Raw genomic sequence first — 24,099 nt, forward strand, 5'->3', positions numbered from 1 at the left:
CAGGTTTATATGGACACCGTTTATTGATATTTTTATAGCCGTACAACACCAGGTTGCTGTGTGTAATTGCTTAATTTTCTCAGTCTAGTTGCAACAGAAGATTGATGGCCGATGATCCATCATGCCAACTGTCCAGGCTTGTCTGCCATTATGCAACACCCCTCTTTTATTGCATTATGCAATAGGCTACTCACGCTGACTTGGGTGTGCATGCTATGGTGTGCATCGAATGTGAATATGGTAGCCTACAGAATAATCGGGTTGCTCACACTGTATTCAGATCTACCTGTCACTGCCGTTCATTTTATAGCTTACTATATGATGAGAATTAGGGCACATTCAAGTTGTGTACAGTTTTGAGAAACTGCTAATGGCTGCTGTAGTTAGTTAACACACATTTAGAATCAAAATATAAATGATAAGATCAAATGCACAAGATGTTCCAATGTCCAAATGTGGAAATGGTTTCACATGGACCAGCTAAAATACAGGGCTGTTTAAGCCTAAAAGTGCAATCGGCCCTCATATTACCTTTACAATGTACTATAATAAGAGTATGAATGTAAAGTTATATGCAAGTGCTTCACAGAACATTACCAAAGACAAGAGCAAGAAATTACAGAGAAAATGGCTATTAAGAAAAGCAAGGGGAAAATAACTAAGTCTTGATCAGTTTTGGAAAATATATTTGTGAGAGAAACTGTCCGGTTGATAGGTAATAACAAAAAAATGGGATTTTAAAATACTCAGGCAGTCAAATGAGAGTCTACAAGGGAAGTAATGGGTTCCTTATGTATTTGTTAGTAAGGAATAACAGGATGAAGGGGAACTTCCTCTTTAACTTCAGTATTTTGAAATAGTCATTTGGTAAAAGCACACACACATACAAAGTGACAAAGCCATGCTATGGTGTATTGGGCTTTATTGGCATACATACATACATACATACATACATACATACTCCTTACAGTCTCTGCACCCTTAGTGGAATATAAAGATTTAGCTTGAACCTAGTAATGCAACTTTCACACAGACATTTATCAAGGATGAAGTCACAAAGCACTATTTAACTGCTAAACTTCAGCAAAGCACCCTCAGGAACACATGTGCAGGCAAAGGTAGAAACCATACTTTTTGCTGGTCTAAGGCACTGGTTTTATTGTCAATCCTCATCATTAGCACACACACACAACCACACACACACACAATTCATATTCACCCGGTTATTGATGCGTCTACGCTACTATAGCTGAGGCTAGTCCTTCTGTTAGTGATTTTGAAAGCACAGGTATAGTGTTGTTGCTGGGTCCAGAGTAATGTTTTACCTGGAGATTTTTTTACATTATTCAAACATTTCATCAAAACTTTGGTTTTACTTTTCATCATGCTATATTCAAAGATCAGGTCTCACCTTGGTGCAGTTGCTCCACTGTGACAGCTGGACCACTACGTCTTTGTCTCTCAAGACACAGACTGAAATGTTTAACCAAAAAGCACCAGAGAGACTTACATGGGAACAACAGTTCCAACTCAAGCTGATAAAACATCGTACATAGACTTATGTCTATCTAAACTAAAGCATAAGAAAGCTAGAAAGGAAAGAAAGAGAAGTGCATTGGTCAAGTAGTGGCTGTTCTATATGGCAACACAATCAAAATCACTAGTAGCTTTACCCTCTTGTCCCATCTTCCTGAACCAAGATGCTGATCGTAAAACCTGCGAGGGAGGGGAGAAAAATTCTGCAAGTAGTCAGATCTCCAACAGCTCCCGCATTTCAACAGATTAACTCCTAGATCCTTTCAACACTGCTTTCTCAAACAACGACTCCCAAACAGTGAAAACTTGACATGTTTTTTTTTTCATAATAACTGTAAAAATATAAGGATTGTCGTAAAAAATAGCCCCAGCGCTAGTGTAGAGGCAATAATACAATCAAATATGACAGTACTGAACACAGGGGAATCCTATAATACTCTAGGATTGCCCCTGAATCTAAAAAACATCAACTCAAACACTTAACATCGTAAAAAAATGTATAATAATTAACAGAGCAAGAAACATGGAAAAGTCAGTATAATAACACATGTTCGCTGAATAAATCAAGTATGGAGAAAGGGTGATGACGTGAATCCTCTCCTTCGTTGTTTCCTTATTTAGGCCTCCTTTGTGCTGCTGGACTTCATCTTCTCAACAGTTTCCTGTTTCCAAAACAATGAAAAGGATTCAACAAAAAAAGTGAGATATAGTGTACAATTTATTTAACACACTGGATTTATAATGATGTAAGGAAATGTTTGTAAAATCTTTGGAAAAAAAAATCAAATGTAATGCTTTATTCATGAAAAGCAACATTGATATGTAGCAATGTCCTTATGACCGAGTTCAGCTACACCTGGTCACCTCAAACTACACAGCCAGTTTTGTTTACAAAAGCCTCATAAGCTGCCCTTCTGGAGTAGAGTGTACATGACCTTGCTGACTCAGCCATGGACTCAAGCCAGAGCCCTAGTTCTACATAAATAAGCAAGCACATACACAAGAGCAGAAATGCCACCAAAACATTTTGACTGTAGAGGTTCCAGAAAGTTGTTCAGAACTTGGTTCTAGAACTTCATTCCTAGGCTACAGAGGTTCTAGATTAGAATTCCTGGTCTAGAGCGGTTGTAGAGGCAGCACGTCTTTATGTGTTGTCCAGGAGGTTCCAGCACTTCTTTTTAGACCACTGTTTGTTTCCTTAACACTGGCAGCATTATTCCTTTATGTTCTAAGTGATACCCAGTCCTTTTTTAATCATCAAGTGTTCTACCATTATAATAGGCTATGTGGTTTAGAGAGCACTTCAACAAGACTCCAATTAAAGCAGGAGGGTGGATTTGGCATTAGGGCTGCGAAAAATATACATTATATTTACACGATAACAGTGACAATAATAAAACATTTATCTATTAAAGGACTATGAGTGGACAATTAACAGTTGACATGTTGACTGACTTCTGACAAATGTAGTTAACATATCACATCATGTTAATGCTGCTATTTTGATTCAACTTAGTTTTATACATCTTTCAGTATTACTTAATCCACAATTATTTTTATTTTACGATTCTTACTTCTGTGTGGCATTGTTAAGGGATTGTGTCGTTGGATTTTCTATGGCACGGCTTTGTATTTTTACATTTCTAAGTCCTTTAACTGGTTTCACTAATTCCTTCAAAGTATAATTCACTTTTAAGAATACCCAGCTATGTTTATGATTGTGAATCATTCACACAAAACCTTAGTTTAGGACATGCCTACACTTTACAATCTATATAATAAAAGAAAAGGTTGATGATCATTTTCTTTCTGCCGTATTCCCTGTATTTCATATCCATGGCAAATTCAGTTTCATCGACCTTATTTACAAAAAATCTCTTTATTTCCCAGCTTTTTCATTTATTGCTGCTCTTTAAAAGCCAAGATTCATAAAATTGCTGATACCCTGGTTCACTGAACTGTGTAAGGTTGGTACAGTCACATACAAATGTACAACTACCAATTGTGAATTGTTTTTTGCTAGCTGAGCAGTTTGATTCAAATGCTCTTTGCCCTGGAACACATTGCAAGTAATGAAGGTTATGTCCTGAAGGAATATAAAAGAAGTCACTTGGGTTATGGCTCAATGTCAGGGATATTACATTGACCTTACAATACGTTTATTCCTATGAGCAGAGGGCAGTGATGGCGCTTTGAAAATACACATTGCAAGTTTTGACTTTGGCCAGGTGCTTTTTTCGGACTTATAATTTACGTGCCATATACACGATGAGCACATTACATACTTTTTCTTGTTGACAGGGGTTTTCAGATAACAAAGACAGACCTGGTGCTTGTTGAGCTCGGCCACACGGAGGTTCCACTCCTCCTCAGTCATCTCCGCCCCAGCATCCAAAGACTCATCCACAGCTGCCGTTTTGTCTGCACAGATAACAAAATAGTCAACAATGGCCACAAAGCTTTTTATTTCAATGTGTTTGTGTGTGATTAAAATGACCAAAAGAATAAATAGCATAAAGATCATGCCCAGTGTTTGAACTCACCAGTGCAGGTCATAGCAGTGCAAACCCAGTTGCCGCATGCACAAACACATCGGTTACACTCGACCTGGGTCTCTGCTCCGTCCTCATATGTCTCATCCTCCAAGGCACATTCTGCAGAAAGACGCATGGCAAACTTATCAGCCAAAACTGCAGATAGTAGACTGCAGCAGAGTGATAATAGAAACAGCATTTCACTTTAATCAATTTGCATGACCAAGACTTGTCAGCATTTAAAATGCCACATCTTCCGTTCATCCAGTAGTTTCATTTGAAAGTTGTAGGCCTTTGGCATGTTTTTGCTGACTAATCAGTAGTCAGCGATGTGTGTTTGTGTGTGTGTGTGTGTGTGTGTGTGTGTGTGTGTGTGTGTGTGTGTGTGTGTGTGTGTGTGTGTGTGTGTGTGTGTGTGTGTGTGTGTGTGTGTGTGTGTGTGTGTGTGTGTGTGTGTGTGTGTGTGTGTGTGTGTGTGTGTGTGTGTGTGTCCTTGAGTCTGGTGAAGCTCCAGGGTTCAGAATCCAGAATGTTATTTCTCTGACAGAGCCTCTGCTTCCTGTGAACTTTATCCCACATAAAGCTGCATCACATGACTGAGCAGACTGAAATCAAGACTTCAAGACTCCAGACTGCAAAAGAACATGTTGTGATGTGTGAACAGCACAGCGATCTGACAACATTGAAAGTTGTGAAATGAGAACCGTAGCTAAAAAAAACAAGCAATTTGAGGCAGTTTGCCAATTGTCAGGACTGCCTAAGTGAGCTTATGTCAATGCATCCATAAACTATATCTACTGGTGTGTAACTCTTTGTTAAACTATGTCAAAGTACACAGGCTATCACTTTAAGCTCACTCTTCTCTGGTGGATTGAAGCCAGGCTTCAGGCAGTTGAGGAACTCATCAAAGCTCAGCTTCCAGTCGGCGTTCTCATCGGAGAGTTCAATGAGGGCATCAACACACAGGCTCCTTGGAAGCACAGATAAACAAGTTGTCAACATTGGATAAACATTAGCTCCTCCTACAGTGGTAGCACATTGCAAAAAAAAGAAGCATACAGAAGAAAGAATAATGAGTGTTGTATCCCATAGAGTACAGGTGTTTATTCCAGTGCAGGCTCCCACAGGAGGCCTTCAGTAAAGTTTACACTGGCTAGATAGAGTTCAATGAATTTCCCTGTCTAGCTTTAAATAGCACAGCCCCACACAGATATGGATCTGCATGTGCAAGCATTGTTACAGCGGAAAACTTTGACACAGTGTTTGGGTGGAACATTGCAAACAGTGGCAGTTTTTCATTTTCCCTGCTTGCCTTAATACAATCTAATTCAAGCATAAAAACAGACCAACAACCACACAGACCTGAGCAGCTTGTTGCTCTCCTGGTCTGCGTAGGACTGCAGCTCCACAACAGAGTCATTTTGTCCGATGAATTTGAGCAGCTCTGAGGAGTCCAGCTGGGAATCACCATTGTCGTAAGACTGCAGAAACGTACAGAGAAACATGAGAGAGACAGTTAATGCTTTTGTACAGTAAATATGAACAATCAAACTAAATATTCAAAATGTATATATTACTTATTGGTGTTTCTGATATACACATCAGTCTAGGACACAGGTACATTTGCCATCACTGCCACAAAATGCACCTAGAGCACACCAGTTGCCATGACAATCTTCCTGTAAAGATGTGGTAAAATCACTTTGTCATGAACACTTAAAGACTGCCTCTACTTACAGCCTGGATCTCTTTTGTGATATTTTAGAAATGAGGCTGGGACAGCAATGGGTGTTGGAGCATGAAAAACTATATCAATTAATTTTTTGGCATGTATCTTTATATAAATGCTCATCACATTAAATGAACACCAGGGCTGCATATTAAGGCTCTGTTTCTATTGTCTGTGTAGGGCAACTTAACAAAGGGTTAGATCATGAGATGCTAAAGTTAGCTATAAATATACTCTCAAATTATGTAACGTATTGTTATGCTGGGACAAAAAAGAAAAATAAATTAAGCGATTTGCACAAATTGTTCAAAGAACCATCTTCCCATTCTGCTTCAATGTCATTCATGTACTAACAAATAGAGGAAGGGTTCCAGCTGACATGCTTGAAAGGTCTGCTGCATAAACAATTAGACAGAGTCGGAGGCGGCTCTAAGGAGAAGAGGGTTTGGAGAATGCCCACATGAATATATCAACATGGGAACAATTGTGTGCACTAATTGAAACTGGGTTCATTCTGTCCTGTACAGAGAGAAAAAGCCGACCTTGAAGTACTTGAACAGGATGTCAGAGAAGTTGGATCCCTTGGCAAACCATCCGTCTGGGACCACCTCAGTCTGCAGCCACTGCATCACACGACCCCTCAGCTCATTGCGGTCAGCAGCATAGCAAACCACTGCGGGGGAGGGAAGATTTCCATAGGTCAGCAGCATTAATGAATAATCCAAAGGGCAACATTTATCTGGTAAGCTATCATGTTTGACCCATGTCCATTGGTGCATACATCAGAAGTTCCATATTAATTAAGTGCTTTGCATTAGACTGTAAAATACAGTTATTGCACAGACATAGTGAACATAACCATAACCCACCTGGGAATCTTGGACTTAATCAAGACACCAAAGGGGTACACCAATAAAAAAATCATTTAATTCGATTTTAGTTTTTTACATGGCTAATATACAATATACTAATACAAAAACTCACCTGGGCTGGCAGCGGCCTTTTCTGTTTTCTTCTCTAAAACAACAGAGAAAGACAAGAACATTTAAAACAAAAAAAACATGCATTGACTTGATTCAGAATAATGGAGATAAACTTGGTTGCGACTGAGAATTAGGTCAAAGGTCTGCATAGAGTACAGCGTGATGTAACTATTTTCCCTAAATACTTTTTCTGCCACAGCACTGATCAATGTCAAGTTCAGCGGGGACAAAGTGGCATATCACCCAGTGACAGTGGTTAAAGTTCACTCAAGATAAGATGCTAATATTAGATTATTTCATAGATAAGTCAAGGCCAGAGGTGAGCAGGAACATGTGGATGGCCCTATATTGTTCACGAGCCACCCGATCACTTCAGGTATCAAGTCCATGAAAAAATGGCTGCTTCTGAGATCCGTTCAATTAACTCCTAACAGTATGATCAGTACCTCTACCAATTAACAGATGAGCCATCCACTGAGACAAATGTAACATTTGTGATATTGGGCTATATAAATAAACATTGATTGATTGATTGATTGATGATTGATGAGCCAAATGCTGTCCAATTTTAAAGATACAAAGCGGGCTTTTAGTTAATATTTGAGATTCTCAAGTGTGTGTGGTTGATTAAAATGGCTGCTCCGTTGTTTAGGGTGAGTATGAAGTCATGTTGGGATAATAAACTTAGAAGCTTAGGGGTCCACATTGGGCGAATGCTCAAATAACCAAACAATAACAAAGTTAGATTTATATTTGAGCTTCTACCCTCAGTTGACTTCCCACATATCCCTGTAATAACATTACATGTTATTAGTTTCAGGAGTCCCTGGACTCATATTTTATGACAGATTATTTTCTGATTGGGTTATATGCAGTGAGGAATATTACATTTATAAAACCAGAGCATTGGTATTGGATCATTGAGGGCATCAGCAGGTTATCAGGTGTGAAGACTTTGATCGCTACATCTTTACTCAGTAACACCGTGACATGCTAACCATTGAAGTGTTATTGTTGGGCTATGTATCTATCACACTGATTCAAACAATGTCAGTAATTAATTAAAAAGCATGAAAAGGGTAAAGGGTACAGCTACCGCATTCAGTTTTTCAATAACACGATAACTAAAGGAACGTTTCTCAAGGGTTCAACGTAGCTAAAGCAAAACGTAGCACAGGAAAAAAATGTTGGAATATGGTTTAAAAAAAGACCCCTCTGCTTCCATCATACTCAGAGTTGGCACCAGGTAGAAAAAGCACCCTTGACCATCAGAACACTTAATCGCCCTTGATAAGAACATACTTGTAATATTCAATGATAACATTATTACAGTCTTAACCTCACTCAGAGGTGTAATTTATTGGGATAGTAAAAGAGAAATTTGATAAATCAGTTGATGATACTAAGGTTGACTTAAAACTTATGTAACAATTATCACATGCCAAAACAGAGATCATAAGTCATTTTATAATGCATTTTATGAAGCATGGGCATCATAGATTATGTGACTCAAACTTTCAATGTTAACTCGTTGTTGAAGTTGTTAAATATCAACAGGGACGTTTTAGTTCACCAACCATGGCAGTGTCCATCGTGGGCCACCTGGACCTTCAAACCAGTCAGACAGGCATCCCTGTGGAGCTCACAGTGATTCCTGTAGGTCTTAGAATTACTGCCACACACTGACCTCTTGTGGGGCTTACAGCTCTGCAAAGACATGGGGAGAGAATACAGCTGAAAACTAGGGGAATAGGTATTTTTGAAAGGTTACCACTTTTTCATTTTGTTGAAGTAATGTCCCCTGGTCTCTACAGAGTCACATTGTATGTAATATTCACCTCGATACACAGACAGCTGGGCTCCCCTTTCTCTGTGACAGCACACTCTCTGCCGGCCCCACAGAACACATTAGCACACACTTTGCTCTTGCTCTGCAGCTCCTTAAAGAAAGGAAACAAATTCAAAGTTGTTATTATAATTACTAGGCACTTTAGAAACATTATTGATTTTTACAGATTTCACACACAGGGCGGTGCTGTTGCCCAATTACATTAACATATCCATTTATAGGCACTGGGAAGTTGCCAACCACATTTTAAACATGTACTAACCACAAAGTTTCACATAGAACCATCAAACTTCCTCACAGACGTATACATTGACCGTTTCCTCTTCACTCTGTTAACCAGTATCGTATCTCTTCCTTGAATACATCCAGAAATGAAGACGCTCTCTGGTTTAGTATTTCCCCTTTGTTCTGTTTGTTAATGACTAAGATATTCCTATAGAATACAATTCCTCTTAAAATTGCTCACATTGGACAATGACATTTGAAGAGCAGCTCCTGAAACAGAAAATGTAACATTCAACTATGCACGTACTGTATCCTCACACAAACCAACACGCAGCTGCTATACAGATAAATAATGGTCATTAAAAGGAAGATGAAAAATAACTAGTAAAACTAAGTAACATTAAATATTCATATCAAAAACAAATAAGTTAATTCATAGTATAAATCTTTGATTGTAAAATGTCTATTTTTCCATGCAATTCTTGGTCCAACACTTAAATGTGTTTTTTTCCCGACAATTTTTATACAGCCAAAAAAAAGCCAAACAGCCAAAAAAAACTGTAAGTGTTGTCTTTTCTCCTCAACACCTCATTTTAGCAAAAACATCCAAAGACACAAATCAACTCTGCTATCCTGAAACAAATGACACCATTTCCCCTTTAGGAGGCGCTACCTCACCAATATGGTAAATTCAAATGGCCATTACTTTAGGGTTATTCTTCTGACTCACTTGGAAACACAATTCACCTATTTTCAAAGACCTTATACAGTATGCTGTTGATGATTAAGAAATTCCTAACAAAATAAAGCTGCAGCGATGACAACATATCTCGGTTTGAGGGGTATTGGAGACAAACTAAAGACAGAATGAGAAACAAGCAGGATGAGACTTCACATGCGTCAGTTAAACTTTTATTTTCGAAAACATATAGTCAGTCTAATTTTCTCTTGTTTCTTTGTCTTTTGTTTGTTTATTGAATATCACCAGAGGACTTGCCAAAAAATGAGGACTTGCCAAAAAATGAGTTCACTGGAGCTAAAATCCAACCAATCACAAGACGCCAAGCAAGCGGAGGTCCTAGAGCTGCTTTATGACCCTCATTACTTCTCCCTTACCCTATCTGTGTGTATGTGTATTTGTATTTGTATAAGTGTGTGTGGGGGTTTGTGTTTGCGTGCTGTGTACAGGGTGTTTCCACATCTGGAGTCTGAGCTGTGTTTTCCTTTAGGCCCATTCCCATGCTCAGTGAAATATGTTCTCCTCCCTGTTTCTCTAGACTCCCCTCCTCCTCTTTAAGCCGCTGTTTCCTGCAAGAGCGAGACAGAAAGTTGGCCCTCCGTGTGTAAGTGCACGTGAGCTGGCTTCCAAGCTGCTGTGTGTGTTTTTCCAAAGTCTGGTATGTAGGTGAACCTGGAGCTGGATTTCTGTGGCCAAACTCTCATAAGCTCACTAATGAAAGAATATAACAAGATGGATGCTGGGAGAGGGGCGGCAGTCACATGCATGTATTGCAGTGCAGCAGCGTTAACCCTGAAGTGGTCAGAGGAGAGGGATTGTAGGGGTTTGCTTCATTTCTATGCATACTTTTAGAGACACGCACATATTTGCACTCAGGAGTTGAGGTCATGGAAAATCTTCAAAGCGATCCCTATGGCTTTGAGCATGTTGGACAATTCAGTTTGTTAGACACAGCTGGGCGAGAAGCCTGTTGAAACCTGTTGAAACCTGTATAAACCTTCGATGAGATCATGAATAATGGATGGGCGGCTTAGATAAAGCTGGTGTAAACATAGAGCTCTGACCATCTCTATAACCAGCAGAGGATGCCTGACAAGCGTTTTTGAAGTGGTGTGTTGCTATGGTGAAAGCATGTTCAGGTTCCTGTTTTGGAAAGATCACAGAGGTGTCAATCAAAAGAGGCAAATGGAACCAAGCCCCTAGATCACAGCAGAGTGTGTTCAGGATTTATTATTGACACAGACTGTACAAAAACAATGGACAATCGACTGTAATGTCACCAAACCACTCTTCAACACACCAGGGAATGGAGGCTGCCTTATGTGGACATAAATCATGCCTGCATGAAGCCTTCATTGTTGCTATGAACTGGAGCGGGCAGACATGCATCATCATCAAGTAGGCTACGGTTGTTGTCCTTGTTTTGGCTCCTAACGTTACCTTGGTCACAATTCAAGGCTTACATAGAACCTGGACAATATTTATCTCCCTGTGTGACTCTAAATATTCAGTCATTTAGTTATAAATGTTATATATTTTCTGGTTTCAATACTCTTCTTTGATAGAAAAAGGTTATATCATTGAGTTGTTGACATTAGAACAACATTGAGGACATCCTCTCGGGCTTTGGAAACAATAATCATTGATTTCCTAATTCTTACATTTTATAGAACAAACATCTTATCCATTAATCGAGAGCGAAAATAGCCGTTTGTTGTACCCGTATTTAGGATTAAGAGTTTTAGAATTGAGGCTTTTAAACATTGATAAGGTGTTAAAGCATGACAGTATCCTGGCTTTCTACCACAGTAACAGATGGCAAATTCAGGTGTCTCTCGACCAAGGTAATTTGTGTTTCAGAAACCAAGATTAAGACCATAATGTCAACATGCTGAAACACAACCAGTATTCTCTGCAGACCCCACCATGACTAGGATGCTACAGCGCATGCATGCAACACACTCATTAACCTAATCACCATCAGAGCAAACATAACAATTTTTTGTCTACAACTCAGCACAAAAAATAACAAACACACCCGCTGTTTGTGTCCTACTAAAATGACATCAATTTTTCATTACAGCCAATAAATGATGTCATATTTTCCTTCACATTAAAAACCACTGGAGCTCTAGCTATAGCTCTGGTATGTGACTGGTGAGTCATAACAGATTAAACAGAGGCGTTAATACAGAGAGCTGCCTCAAGCATTAAACTGATTGCATATAGGCCTACAGTGTACACATTTCACAGCTCATTTTCCTGTGTCCCTTTTCTTCCATTTCTTTGTGTTTTAATCTTTTAGTCAAAAGGTTGCAATTATTTAAAGGTTTGAAGAAGATAAAAAGATAAGTGATATTTCTCAAAACCCTCAAGTGCATAATATTTTAATCTTCCTAACTCTGCGTGGTGTCTAACAATTCAAGTCGAGTATACTTTTATTTCTGCTCTGCGGTAGCTCTCTCTGTCATGTCATCTCACTCTCAGTACCATGCCCTTTTTTAGGCTCCAAGAGACATGTCAGTGATCCGAGACCAGTTTTGCAGGGCTGGATATGAAAGAGAGGAAGAAGAGGCTTTAAATAAAGTCTGGAGAAACAGGTAGCTGGTGAAGATAAAAGACGAAAGGCAGGAGATTGTGTGCGCTCTAAAGTCAATTTCGGCTTCATGCTAAGGCCGACTGCAGTTGAAGGCAATATATTTCCGCTTCATTAAAAAAAAAAAAAAGCCTATATTTCATTATTCACTGTTGATAAGGCCGCACAGCAAGGCTAAATCTGCCCCCACTAACACATTAAAACCTCGTTATACATGTCTTTCAGCTGTCCGTGCACAACCGTATGAGAAATTAAGCCTATCCGCCATTTACTGCATGTTTTACGTGTTACTTTGTGTGTGAGTGTGCATATTGGTGTGTATCTCGGTGTCGCTCCATTGATCTAGCCAGCGAATCGATGCTTCTCTCCCATGGGTGTCACTTTAGAGGCACAGGGAATCCATTCCCACAGTGCACCCTGCCCCTCGTTAACATAGCGAACATTGATTTACCGATTGTAAACAACCTTCCCTGGATGAGCCTGCAGTGATAAACAGCCTACTGGACACAACACAACAGCTTCACTTAATGCAATCCAATACAACAGCCCAGCAATAAACACTGTAGTGTTCATATTGAGCTTTCCCAACACTGTTAGAGACGTTGATTCAGCGCTTGGCTCATTGTGGAGGTTTTACTTTCCTGGGCTGTAGAATTGTAACACATCACAGAAAAGGTGAAAGGTTGTTCGGCTTTAGCTGCATGCATCAGCTTCTCTATGTGATGTTTCCATTATAGCTGAATATAATAAGCTGCAGAAAGATATGATTTGTTCTATTTTTTTACGAGATGTATTGCATGTAGCCATACTTGCCAACCCTCCCGATTTTCGCGGGAGACTCCCAATTTCATAGCCCGGTGTCATATTTCTCCCGCATTTCTCCCGATTTCTGACCAAATCAGATTTACACACGACTGTTTCCACTCGGACTTTATTACAGCTAAACACCATTGTTTGGTTTCCATGGTAGCACGTGTCTTTAGCAGCGTGCGCAACTAGATAGTCACAGAAAAACAGAACAAGAATCGACAACTCGACCCTCTGCTCACTCCTTTTCTCAAAAGCTTTTTTTGTCTGATGCTTCAATTACTTTTAAACAGACAGTTCAACAGAAGGATACCCAAACAAAATGTATTTTATCATTTAAATATTGAATTGTTCTCTCTTAGTAAAATCCCATTTTCAATAAAATTGCAGTCTTACCTTGACTTGAAGATTAAGTCCATTTGCCTATCCTTCTGGACAAAAATCTCTATTACTTTTTTGTAAAAGTCCTCCTTATCTTCTTGTAGTTTCAAAAGTCTATCATAAATCTAATCTAATCAATAGATTTTTGATTCGAAAATTATAAAAGTAGGGTAGACATGTGGATATTATCCGGCTGAACAAAACGTACATTTATCTAACAGCTACGTTTCCCACAGATCTTATTTTGAGCTATTTTCTAAAATCCTATGGAGAAATCTCGTTGCTTTTTTGTGGAGGGAAGCCATGCGCAGCTTACTTCCTGGTTTTAGGACGCCTCACTGCAGCTCTCTCTCCTCCTCTTCACACACCACACTTTTCGCGGCACACGTACTTACAGCCAATCAGCTCTGAATTATGTGAGATGACGTATGGTGGGGATGGCAGCACTTTGCCCCTATGGTCATTATTTTTTGCCACACACATCAGAGAAAATACTCTGAGCATGCGCAGTGTTGTTTTTGCAGTCACCGTTCACTTAGACAGTCAGAGGGAGGGGCAGGATCAGGTTTTGTCCCACATGGCTCTAAACAGCTCAATAGGCACACACTGTAGACACTAATTAGAAGAACACATACTAAAACAGCAATGTACAGACGAATCAGATGATTAAACATGATCTTAAAATATATTTTATATATTTTTTTATTTATTTTTTGCATTTTGTTGTAATCATTATTTTAATACTTTCTGCTGACACTAGGTGGGGCTGTGCCCCACCTGCCCCTAATGACCAGTCGCCACTGCTAACGTTCGACAAAACATGTTCCTCTTTCCCCTATGGTACAGTAAGCCGGGTGAGTGTTTTTATGAATAAAATATTAAGCTTTTGACAACTTGAAATATTAAAATAAAATCATCTCAAAAGGGTGAAAGAATATGGGAGATTAATGTGGTTTTTATTCACTCTATTCACTAATATGAATTACTAATGTGTATGCCACGCTAGAAAAAATGCTGCCAAAAAAACAAGAAAAGAATAAATGATTACAAGATTTAAAAATGGTTGAGATGCTTTTTCGGCATCTTACTCCCAAAAACTTAAAGTTATTCTTCAGCTGAAAGTATATTTCAGAACTAATTTATCGTTTATTCAATGAAGATGACAGGAGCGGCTGAGACAGTTAATTCATAGCAGACATTAAAGCTTCCATCTGTGTGCTGTCTCAATTAAAATATTTGGCTGCTATTAATGAAAAGTTAGGCTTAAAACATACTTCTAGAAATAATTATTATGTAGAACAATGTATATGATATGGTTGTTTTTTAGAACAAAATGGATATTTGGTACATATGAAGGAATAAAAGGAGAAGTTCGACATTTTGGAAGATACACTTTATCAATTTTTTTGTCGAAAGTAAAGAGGATAAATTCCACTCTCATGTATATTAAATATGAATCTCCAGCTAGCAGCAGATTAGCATAGCATAAAGACTTGAACAAGGGAAATCAGCTAGCCTGTCTCTCAACGAAGAAACCTCCAAAGTCAATGAACAAGATTGAAAGAAAATAAAAAACGCCAAGTCGTAGGAACTATTTCTTTAAATTGTGTGTGGTTTGTCCAGAGTATTTACAAGTATAAAGAGTTAAAGTGTGAATCTTGATGTAACTTTATTCAGTTTATTTCCAAACTAAAATGACTTTATTTCCTACATCATGTACTTCACTGCCAAAAGAATGTGTCTCAGACTGACAGATGGACGGACAAATGCACGCACAGCCAGGCAATGCAACCCACTGTTTGATAAGCCTGTTTTCAGTCGGAGAAACAATGAAGGTGGAAAAAAAGATGAAGCAAGGTGAAGGACAGGATTAGGAGGTAGGGGGTGTACATTCCTGAGCTTTGTTTAACGTCAGCTGGGGTCCGACAGAATTCGTCTTGAACCAAAATCTCCTCAGTATCTAGGTCAGAGAGGTGCCGGCTCTCCCCCTTCCTCTTCCCTCTGTCTCCGATTGTCCAGCTCTGTTAGTACATGAGACCATGCCGGGAGCGACGAGAAGACAGGGGGGGCTCCACTGCGTCTCCCTCTCACTTCTCCCTCTCACTTCTCTTCCCCTCTAACCAGAAGAGAAGTGGAGCACAGCCAAAGCAGAATTAGAACCACTTGTACACTAACTAAAAACCACGAGGAATTTAAACAAGCTTGTGACTTAATCCATCCCACAGGGGAGAAACATAACAGACGATCATTGGTTCCAGTTTTTAAAAGCTATAGAATTTCCCATCAATAATTCAAGTGACTTCATTCTCAAATGACAAGCATTTTCTTCCATGTTAAACCATTCAACTGTATCTTTGTAGCAAATCAGGTTTAAGCCTCATTGCTTTCGTACTTCACAGCCTCCTGAGATCAGAAATACTCATTCAACCCCCAACAACGACACAATAATGAGGTCAAAGTGAGAGTAATTTGAGTGTGTACTAAAGATATGAGAAGTATGAGTGGTCTCGAATGCTTTACGGTGGACCAGGTCTGACATTAAACCTGCAGAAACAAAGGGACTCTGTGTAACGACCAGTACGCAGATCTGCCTGTTATCCTTCTCCCTGTTTCTTATTCAGTGTGAAAGGAATGCACCAACGGACAGGATGATGTCAACCCAGTCTGCAGCCTCTTATTTTACACCCACAGGCCCCGTTGTTCAAGAGCTGAAATGTAACAACTACACCCTGAAAGAAAGAAGAAGAAGAAGAAGAAGAAGAAGAAGAAGAAGAAGAAGAAGAAGAAGAAGAAGAAGAAGAAGAAGAAGAAGAAGAAGAAGAAGAAGAAGAAGAAGAAGAAGAAGAAGAAGAAGAAGAAGAAGAAGAAGAAGAAGAAGAAGAAGAAGAAGGGACAAAGAAAGGAAGGATTGAAGGAAGAGAGATAAAGTAAAACACAGTGAAATTGAGAGAGGGAGAATAAAGAAAAGCAGGAAATTAGTCACATTCTGGGCAGAGCCACATCTGCTAGCAGTTAAAATGTCAGCGGAGAACATAAAATGCTATGAACAGCAGCAGCCCCAGCCTCCCCTCCCTTGTGCACATGGTTGTCACCCTGCTGGGACAAAAGTGTCCCCTCTCCACCACCTCACCTTTGGAAATCCCCGATGGAACTGTAACACTTTAATCCGTCTCAATTCATCGACATTTCTTGTCATCTTTTTCTGCATAAAGTACAGATTGTGTTTGTTTGTTCTCTAATCATTGATCCAATCATTTCCCCCATGTCCTTTCACTCTCTTATTCTCTCCATCTACTTTGCCACCTTTACCCCCCCCCCCCTCCTTTACCAACCCACCCCTGCTGGTTCTGGGCATTTTTCCACTGACAGGAAAGGAGAGAGGAAGGGGAGGGAGACAGGGAGGGAGGGAGGGCTCTTGCTAGACGCAGGCCAAAAGAATGAGTAGATTCCCTGCCCTCTTCTCTGCTCCCTGTCTGAGGCCAGTATTGGGGCTAAAGGCTGCGACATGTTTTTAGAAGGAAGAGGCACATTTAGAGACTGCGTGACGTGTGCAGCCATTTAAAATCTGTTCAGAGACCTCCACCTTCATCATGTCCATGTCCAACGGTCAGAGGGGATGTGATGATAAATCCATACAACTTAATCTGGGACACAGAACATTTCTCATAAACTCTCTGACAAGGCATGTCTACCTTAATGTTTCCTGTACGCTATAGAAAACCTTTGGGAAATCTTTCATGTTGGGTTCAACCTGGATAAATAACCAGCCAATTCATCAATAAACTGTGCCTAAACTCTTCGTAATTGGTTCAGAGTTATTCCATACTACTGAATCATTCATTTGTGTTACTCTGCTTTGAATTTCTTGTATACTTTCTTAAACTTTAAAGCAACAATATAGTTTATATAGGTACAAGACATTTAAGACAGCTCCATTTGCTAAATAAAGGTATTTATTATATGTGTTTAAAGCTCAGAAAAGCTAGTAAGATGAACTCAGAGTTCAGGAATGAAGCTCCATGCTTAACCAATTTAATCGTTTGAGAGGAATGCTTGTTTACTTAATTTGGTGACTGGATTTATGATCCCCACGGGACTTGTATTAAAAGTTTTCCTGACGATTCTGACCTACAGTGTGTTGAATTCACAGACGCCATGCCTTGCTTATAAAAGTTACTAATAGCACTGTACTTTTACTAAACAAACATGTCCTTGTAATCAAGTGTTTTTTAAAGTATGATATTGCAACTTTACCTTACAAAGAGATAGTTTAGCTTAGGCTTTTTGAAGTGAAGTAAAAAGGGTATTACCTACAGTGTTTACTTTGGTGAACTCTCACTAACCCTTTAAAAACACCATGGCAACACAATAACAGAAACAAACTAAACAATCAAGGCAGCGGTAGAAGAGCAATTCCCCTGTGTTCTCAAAGAAGTCAGGTGGTAGCTTGTTCGAAAGGGCTTTTTTTAAGGCAAGGTAAAGCATAATATATATTCTAAATATAGCATACACTTAAACTAATATTGATTTTTTTAAATGTTGTCCTTTTTTAACTGGCTAAAATACCCAATATATGTTAAATTGCTCACAAACTCAGTATATTAAGTGTGGTCTATTCTTTTGAAGTTGTAAAAGTCTGTTCTGTAGCTGACACTGATGTTTTTTTTGCATGGCTGCTGTGTTATAGCCCACATCTCTGATCACAACACATCACAAGAAAAAATCCATCTATTGCATAAACCACTTCAGAATAAAAACTGTGTGAGCGAGCCACTTCCAAGCTGCAGAAGTTGTCGAGGCTCTCTGGTTAATGGTAGAAACATTTAACAGTGACATTTGCAGAGAATAACGCTGGTTAATCACGTATCCTCCAATGACCCCGTTTTCACCACCAAACTGCATTTGAGATGCAGCGCCTGATCTCAAGGTGCTTCCTCTACACGGGCCGCTGGAAACAATGAAGATGTGTGGTGGAAGTAAATGTAGAGTACAAGTTTTTTTTGTGTCAGAACATTTTTTTTAGGCCATTTTTAACTGAAGTAAATCAGAGCGTCAAACTATTACTTAGCACTTCACAATAATAACTCATTGCTGTTGACCATGAGCTAGAAAGACACACTGACACCCTTTATGGCCTGAATTCAGGAGGCCTCTTGTCCTGATTATACTATACGTTTAACTTTGATTGCGTATGAGTAAGTAAGTATGTCACATTTTCATTATCTGTTCCCCCTTCAGTAGACTTTCTGTAGCTCCTTGTCATTTGAGTGTGTGTGTTAATTTATGTGTGCCTTTGAGTGCAGACTGCCGGTAATGATAAGACACCAGTACAGCTGGTAAGCTAAATGAGGACTCCTTTTAATCCAAGCCAAGAGTGAAGAGAACACACTGCAGGGACATGAAACAAGTACACCTCCCTTTTCTTTCTGTCTCGCTACACAAGTCTTACCTCACCCACAATCTCCCCTGCTATAATTGCATGACTGTGGCTCCATCTCCCTTTCTGTTTTACATCACGCCCTCTACAATCCCTGCGCAGGATCCATGACTGGATGTTGGGCTACAGTAATTAGAGCAGGCTGATACAGACAGAGGACACAGCGTCCCCTCATGTTCCCTCCACCTGGGCAGATATTTTTAGCCCACCTTGAATGAGCGAGAACAGGCATCAACATGGTGGCAACATGGCGGGGTGTAAGAGACGCTCAATCACAGTCGGCTACAGTTCCAGGGCCTCAACAAGGGAACCAGCTTCGAAATACTTCCACCCGTCTACTTAATTGTCTCAGCTCTTGGACTGCCTAAGAGGAAAGGAGGGCTTGTTGCGCTGACTTCCTCCTACCATCTGTGTTTTTCCAAGACCCAGATAACTCATTCCATCCGCTGTCATTCCACCCAGTCACAGCGGATGATGCAGGATAAAACACTAACACTGCATGCCACAAAACAAGTAAAGTAAACACTGCTTTCTCTTTCTCTTTATATATGCAAGTGTGTGCACACACACATGTCCCCCGAGGCTGAAAACTCTTATGACTTTCACTACGCCTGCATCTCGACCTCCTTTGCATATCAAGCTGTTTGAGTAAAACATCAACATCTTATTCACAAGATGCGTATCTGGTTTCCTGCCTGCACACACGCAGTTTTCCAACACCGGCTTGTCATCAAACGCTGCAATTTCTCACCTCAGGAAGCACACAGGCATTCTCCTTCTTAATATTTTAGGAGTGAGTGTCCAGATTTTAATACCCTGCATTAAAATCCTGAAAATAAGCACATCAGTTCACACAAACAAGCCCTATTTCCATCAGTGTGTCCAGCTGCTTCATGCCATGTATGTAACACACATCCCCTTACCTAACCTGAATACACCCTGCAGGCTCATTAGGTCCAGTTTTGCTCCGACTTGTTGACCTCCTTTAGACGACACACAGGAATGCCAGGACAGGCCCTTCCCACGGCCAGTGCACAGGACATATATTATAAGGGTAATTACCTTTGGAGAATAGATGCCTTTCTAATGCCTCCCCATTAACTGGGTACACTCCACAGACTCTGCTGTGTGCTCTGTCCCATGCCATACCTCACAGATCACGGTCATGAATCCAATAAACGCAAACACAATGGCACATTTTCCAGCCACTAGGCAAAGGTAGGGAAAGCAGTTGAAGGTCAGCGGGGAGGGCCTGCATGTCAGACTATGAGTGATGTCATAGCTGATGACACTAATGGCCATCTGTGTGAAGCTGTAAAGATAGACTAGGCAGCGAACAATCGGTTTATCTTGAGTTTCACATTTGGTGTAGCTGTTTGAAAGATGTATCCTCTAATTAGGCTACAGCTATTCCCCCTGTTTATTTCCTCAGCATGCATCTGTTGTGCAGGTCAACAGAGGAGTCAACACAAAGCCAGGTGTTCAACAGCTGTGCACGGTGAGGTTAAGACCATCCACCACCACCTGGTGCGTGTGTGTGTGTGTGTGTGTGTGTGTGTGTGTGTGTGTGTGTGTGTGTGTGTGTGTGTGTGTGTGTGTGTGTGTGTGTGTGTGTGTGTGTGTGTGTGTGTGTGTGTGTGTGTGTGTGTGTGTGTGTGTGTGTGTGTGTGTGTGTGTGTGTGTGTGTGTGTGTGTGTGTGTGTTTCTATTTCTTAAAGAAGTAGTTTGACATTTCAGAAAACAGGATTTTCACTTTCTCACAGGCAGTTTAATCAGAATATGAAGGTGAACATCCCTCTGAGCCATCAGGCCAGATAATCTAACAGCACATTATCTCTGTGTTTACTCAGAGGTAGGACTACTTAGCACTGCAGTGTGAGAGCAATAAGGTGAGTATTCTCACAGCTCTGCACTCACAACCCCAGTGTCCACAGACAAACACACATACTCTCAGACTGACCACCCAAACAGCTGCCAGTCGGCGGAGCGTTTTGTGCTGAAGCATCCTTTAGTATTGATGATGAGGGCCATGCAACCCCGCGCTGAGCTTGTGGTGAGATGGACTCCAGCCCTCCTTTCTTTTCTTTGCACAGCTGCTTGTCACTTTGGGGCCTCTTACTGCAGATTTTGCTGTGTTAACCTCACAACTCCACAAAATAAAAACTGAGACTAGGAGTACGTCTGTGTCTGTGGGTGTGTGGTCCAGCAGCATGCAAAATGTGAGTTTTTGTTTCAGGTTACAGACACTAATACATGCCTATAAAACAGCATTAGGCCTAATTGGGCAAAACTTTCCAGGATTTTAAATGATGTTTTAAATAAAACGTACCAGTGGCAATTCATTTCAGTCTGATTGTCTTCACAATTGTGCCCATAATTGCCATTGTTGAGTGGCAACAACAATGGCATAAATGGATCTTCTTGAGAACAAGATAAAATCTATAACAAGGCACAGCACAGTGAGCTGTAAATGTGTAATGTTCCCCACAGCACCGGGTTGTGTAATAGACTGACTCAGACCTTTTTCCAGATGTTTTCTAGCTCGTCTAGCTTTATGAACAAAGCTGCTGTGTTAATGTGCCTCCAGACGTTCCAGAGTTATGTGTGGACAAACGTTTAGTACATGTAAGGCAACGTTTTGCATTGGTTGAAACCCTACAGAGAAAACTACTATAGTTTCAGAGTAAGAAAAAACGTTTTAGCCAAACTTACCTCAGCATTGGAGGCAGCTACAGCCAGCAGAAGCAGCACGGAGACACTTCCCAACATCTGGGCACGAGAAAAGAAAAAGTAAGAGTTAAGCAAATCCATCACACCAGTTCATCGGCATGTTGAGGAAACTTGAAAGAAAATGTTACATTCATTGTAATACGTTACCATTTTGTGTAGAAGCTGCTCGGCTCGGGTGTGTGTTCGGAGGAGAAAGGGAGCTGGATGTGTGTCGGAGGCGAGCAGGAGGTTCCGAGATTTCAGGAAATTTGAGGAGCACTGAGGAATTCGTGCCAGTCCGCCAGTCTCTCCTCCTCTCTGCGCGCCGCGGCCAATCAAAATGTCTGGAGTCCTCCGAGGACGTTTACACCAGAGGAGAGGAAGAGGGGGAGGAAAAGAGGAAAGTGTGTGTGTGTGTGTGTGTGTGTGTGTGTGTGTGTGCGTGCGTGCGTGCGTGCGTGCGTGCGTGTGTGTGTGTGTGTATGAACCTCTCCTGAAAAATCACCTTAGGACCTAGGTCGTAATTACTGTTGCGCACGTGTGCGTGGGGAGGTCCATCATTTTTAGATATTATCACACGCCTCTAGTATTCCATTATTTATTCTAAGCAAACAAAAATATATAACATGTATCAAACAATCAGTTATTTAGATTGATTAAGTTGTGTTAATTGTTCAATGGTAAAAGTTGGTTTCAGTTCTTAGTTGAATCTGTGGAATAGACTATAAATTGATGAAACTGCATGTTTAGCCACTAGGGGGCAGCATAACCAGCTGAGAGATTCACATTCTTGTGAATAAAGTAGCATGGCTACAGTCGAAAATGTATATTTAATTTGCATAGCCAGTAGACATTTTGCAACACTAGATTTCCATTACATTTGTGGATATTATTTTGATTATTAAGAGCAAGTTCACATTACATCTAGCCATACTACATTTAAAATAATGTCTTGTCCTTTTGCAATACTAACAACACTTGGAAATAATGCGACCGTCCTTATTACGTTTTAGATAGTCCTCTGGAAATGCCCATTAAAGCTAATCAAAACTGAAAAAGTCCCAATATTTTATTCATCCAGCTAAAATCTAGGAGCCGCTTTTACGACATAAGTAATGACGACTGAAATAAAAAAATGTAAGTTTGAAAATGTGCATCATAACTGTAATCCTCCTGACATCATTATCAAGATGTTACCCTTAAGCCAATAAAGGAGAAACATCCCTTTTGTGATGCTGTTATGGCCTCTGTCTAAAATAGATGCAATTGAATTGGATAATAATTCTTTTCTTTTGATTTGACTTATCTAGGGCCCATTTATATCACAATAGTTTATACTATTATAACGGTAGAAGAAGGATAGGTTTATGTTTTAGATTTTTCTTTGCAGGTCCGTCATGTCTTATTATTTCTGTCTAAAATCATATTTCAGCTGTTACATCAATAATCTAAAACCCAGTTCAAGCTCAAGTGTCTTTCTAGCAATTTCCTCCAATCAGATCCGACATCCAATAAAAACCCTGTGCAGAAAGCTCTCTTACTGAAAGATTAATGTTTAAATATTCTTGTGATTTAAGCATTTCATGATTGCTAACCATCATGCATGTGCACGCTCAAGCGAGGAGAAGGCTAATTTACTGTAAAGTGATTAAGAAGAGCAGAGTGAGGCATGGAACACCATGCACGTCACACTGAATATTGAATAGAAAGTAGAGGATTAATGATTTTCTTTCTACAGCAAGCCATCAATTATATATTACATTTTATAAAACGGACAAGTCAAATCAAGCAATCTGATTGGTTCTTAGCCGTGATATACTGAGCGTATACCACGGGTAGAATTGTAAGTTACTTTTCACAACAAGTCAGTATCCCTCCGCGTCTGAGAAAAACAGTATACCGTTAGGCTGAAAAGCAAACTGCCTGCAGTTTGCTTTTCATACTGGAACAAGAAAGCAGCGGAGAAGTAACGGGGCAGAAACCCTCCTTTTTACGCAGCGGTCCAGACATACACATCAAACGGCAAAACATATTCAGTGTGCAGTTCCTTTGGCATAAGGGCAGGGATATCTAGATACTTTCCAAGGTCTGACATCATGAATATAGCTACTTTTAAAGCAAGCAACGATGTTTTCAAATCTGTAATCAAAAAGGTCCGCAAAAATACTATCGGCCAATCAGATTGCTTGATTTGACTTGTCAGTTTTAGAAATATATTTACATTTCTTCTGTTACGAAACACACACGCTTCGCGTCGGGCCGAACCACGCCCCTTAGCTGTGATATAATGAGCATATACCACGGCCTGTCGTGAGCTATTGCTTAAACATTACATTACATTGCATTTAGCTAACACTTTTATCCAAAGCGACTTACAATAAGTACATTCGACCAGGAAGATATAACTGCATCCCCTATGAGGACATTCACCTGTTTAAATAGATGCTGTGATTATGTGACAACCTGGGGCTTTTTGTATTTGTGAGTGAGTGTGTGTTTTGTATACCTGCCTTGAAGTTGACTTACAATGCTACATTTAGTTTTCTGTTCCTAATGCATGCATATCATATCTGT

The 24,099-nt window shown here is 40.0% G+C and overlaps 1 protein-coding gene across 1 annotated transcript; it reads right to left on the reverse strand.

Moving 5' to 3' along the window:
• Positions 1-905: 905 nt before the first annotated feature.
• On the reverse strand, positions 906-21,847 carry LOC117466641 (follistatin-related protein 1-like). Its single transcript, XM_034110013.2, has 11 exons — positions 21,694-21,847; positions 21,529-21,585; positions 8,621-8,722; positions 8,360-8,489; positions 6,784-6,816; positions 6,342-6,472; positions 5,433-5,551; positions 4,928-5,040; positions 4,080-4,190; positions 3,863-3,957; positions 906-2,198 (listed from the first exon to the last, which is right to left on the reverse strand). Exons 1-11 carry the CDS (start codon positions 21,694-21,696, stop codon positions 2,154-2,156), a joined length of 939 nt encoding a protein of 312 aa, XP_033965904.1. The 5' UTR covers positions 21,697-21,847; the 3' UTR covers positions 906-2,153.
• Between the last annotated feature and the right edge of the window lie 2,252 nt (positions 21,848-24,099).

Source organism: Pseudochaenichthys georgianus, chromosome 21, assembly GCF_902827115.2.
Source record: "Pseudochaenichthys georgianus chromosome 21, fPseGeo1.2, whole genome shotgun sequence".
NCBI lineage: Eukaryota > Metazoa > Chordata > Actinopteri > Perciformes > Channichthyidae > Pseudochaenichthys > Pseudochaenichthys georgianus.

Excerpts from the sequence above, each read along its gene's own strand:
- LOC117466641 (XM_034110013.2), bottom strand. Across the intron at positions 6,817-8,359 it reads CCACGATGGACACTGCCATG|AGAAGAAAACAGAAAAGGCC; the intron begins GTTGGTGAACTA and ends CTGTTGTTTTAG. Across the intron at positions 2,199-3,862 it reads CCGAGCTCAACAAGCACCAG|GAAACTGTTGAGAAGATGAA; the intron begins GTCTGTCTTTGT and ends TTTTGGAAACAG.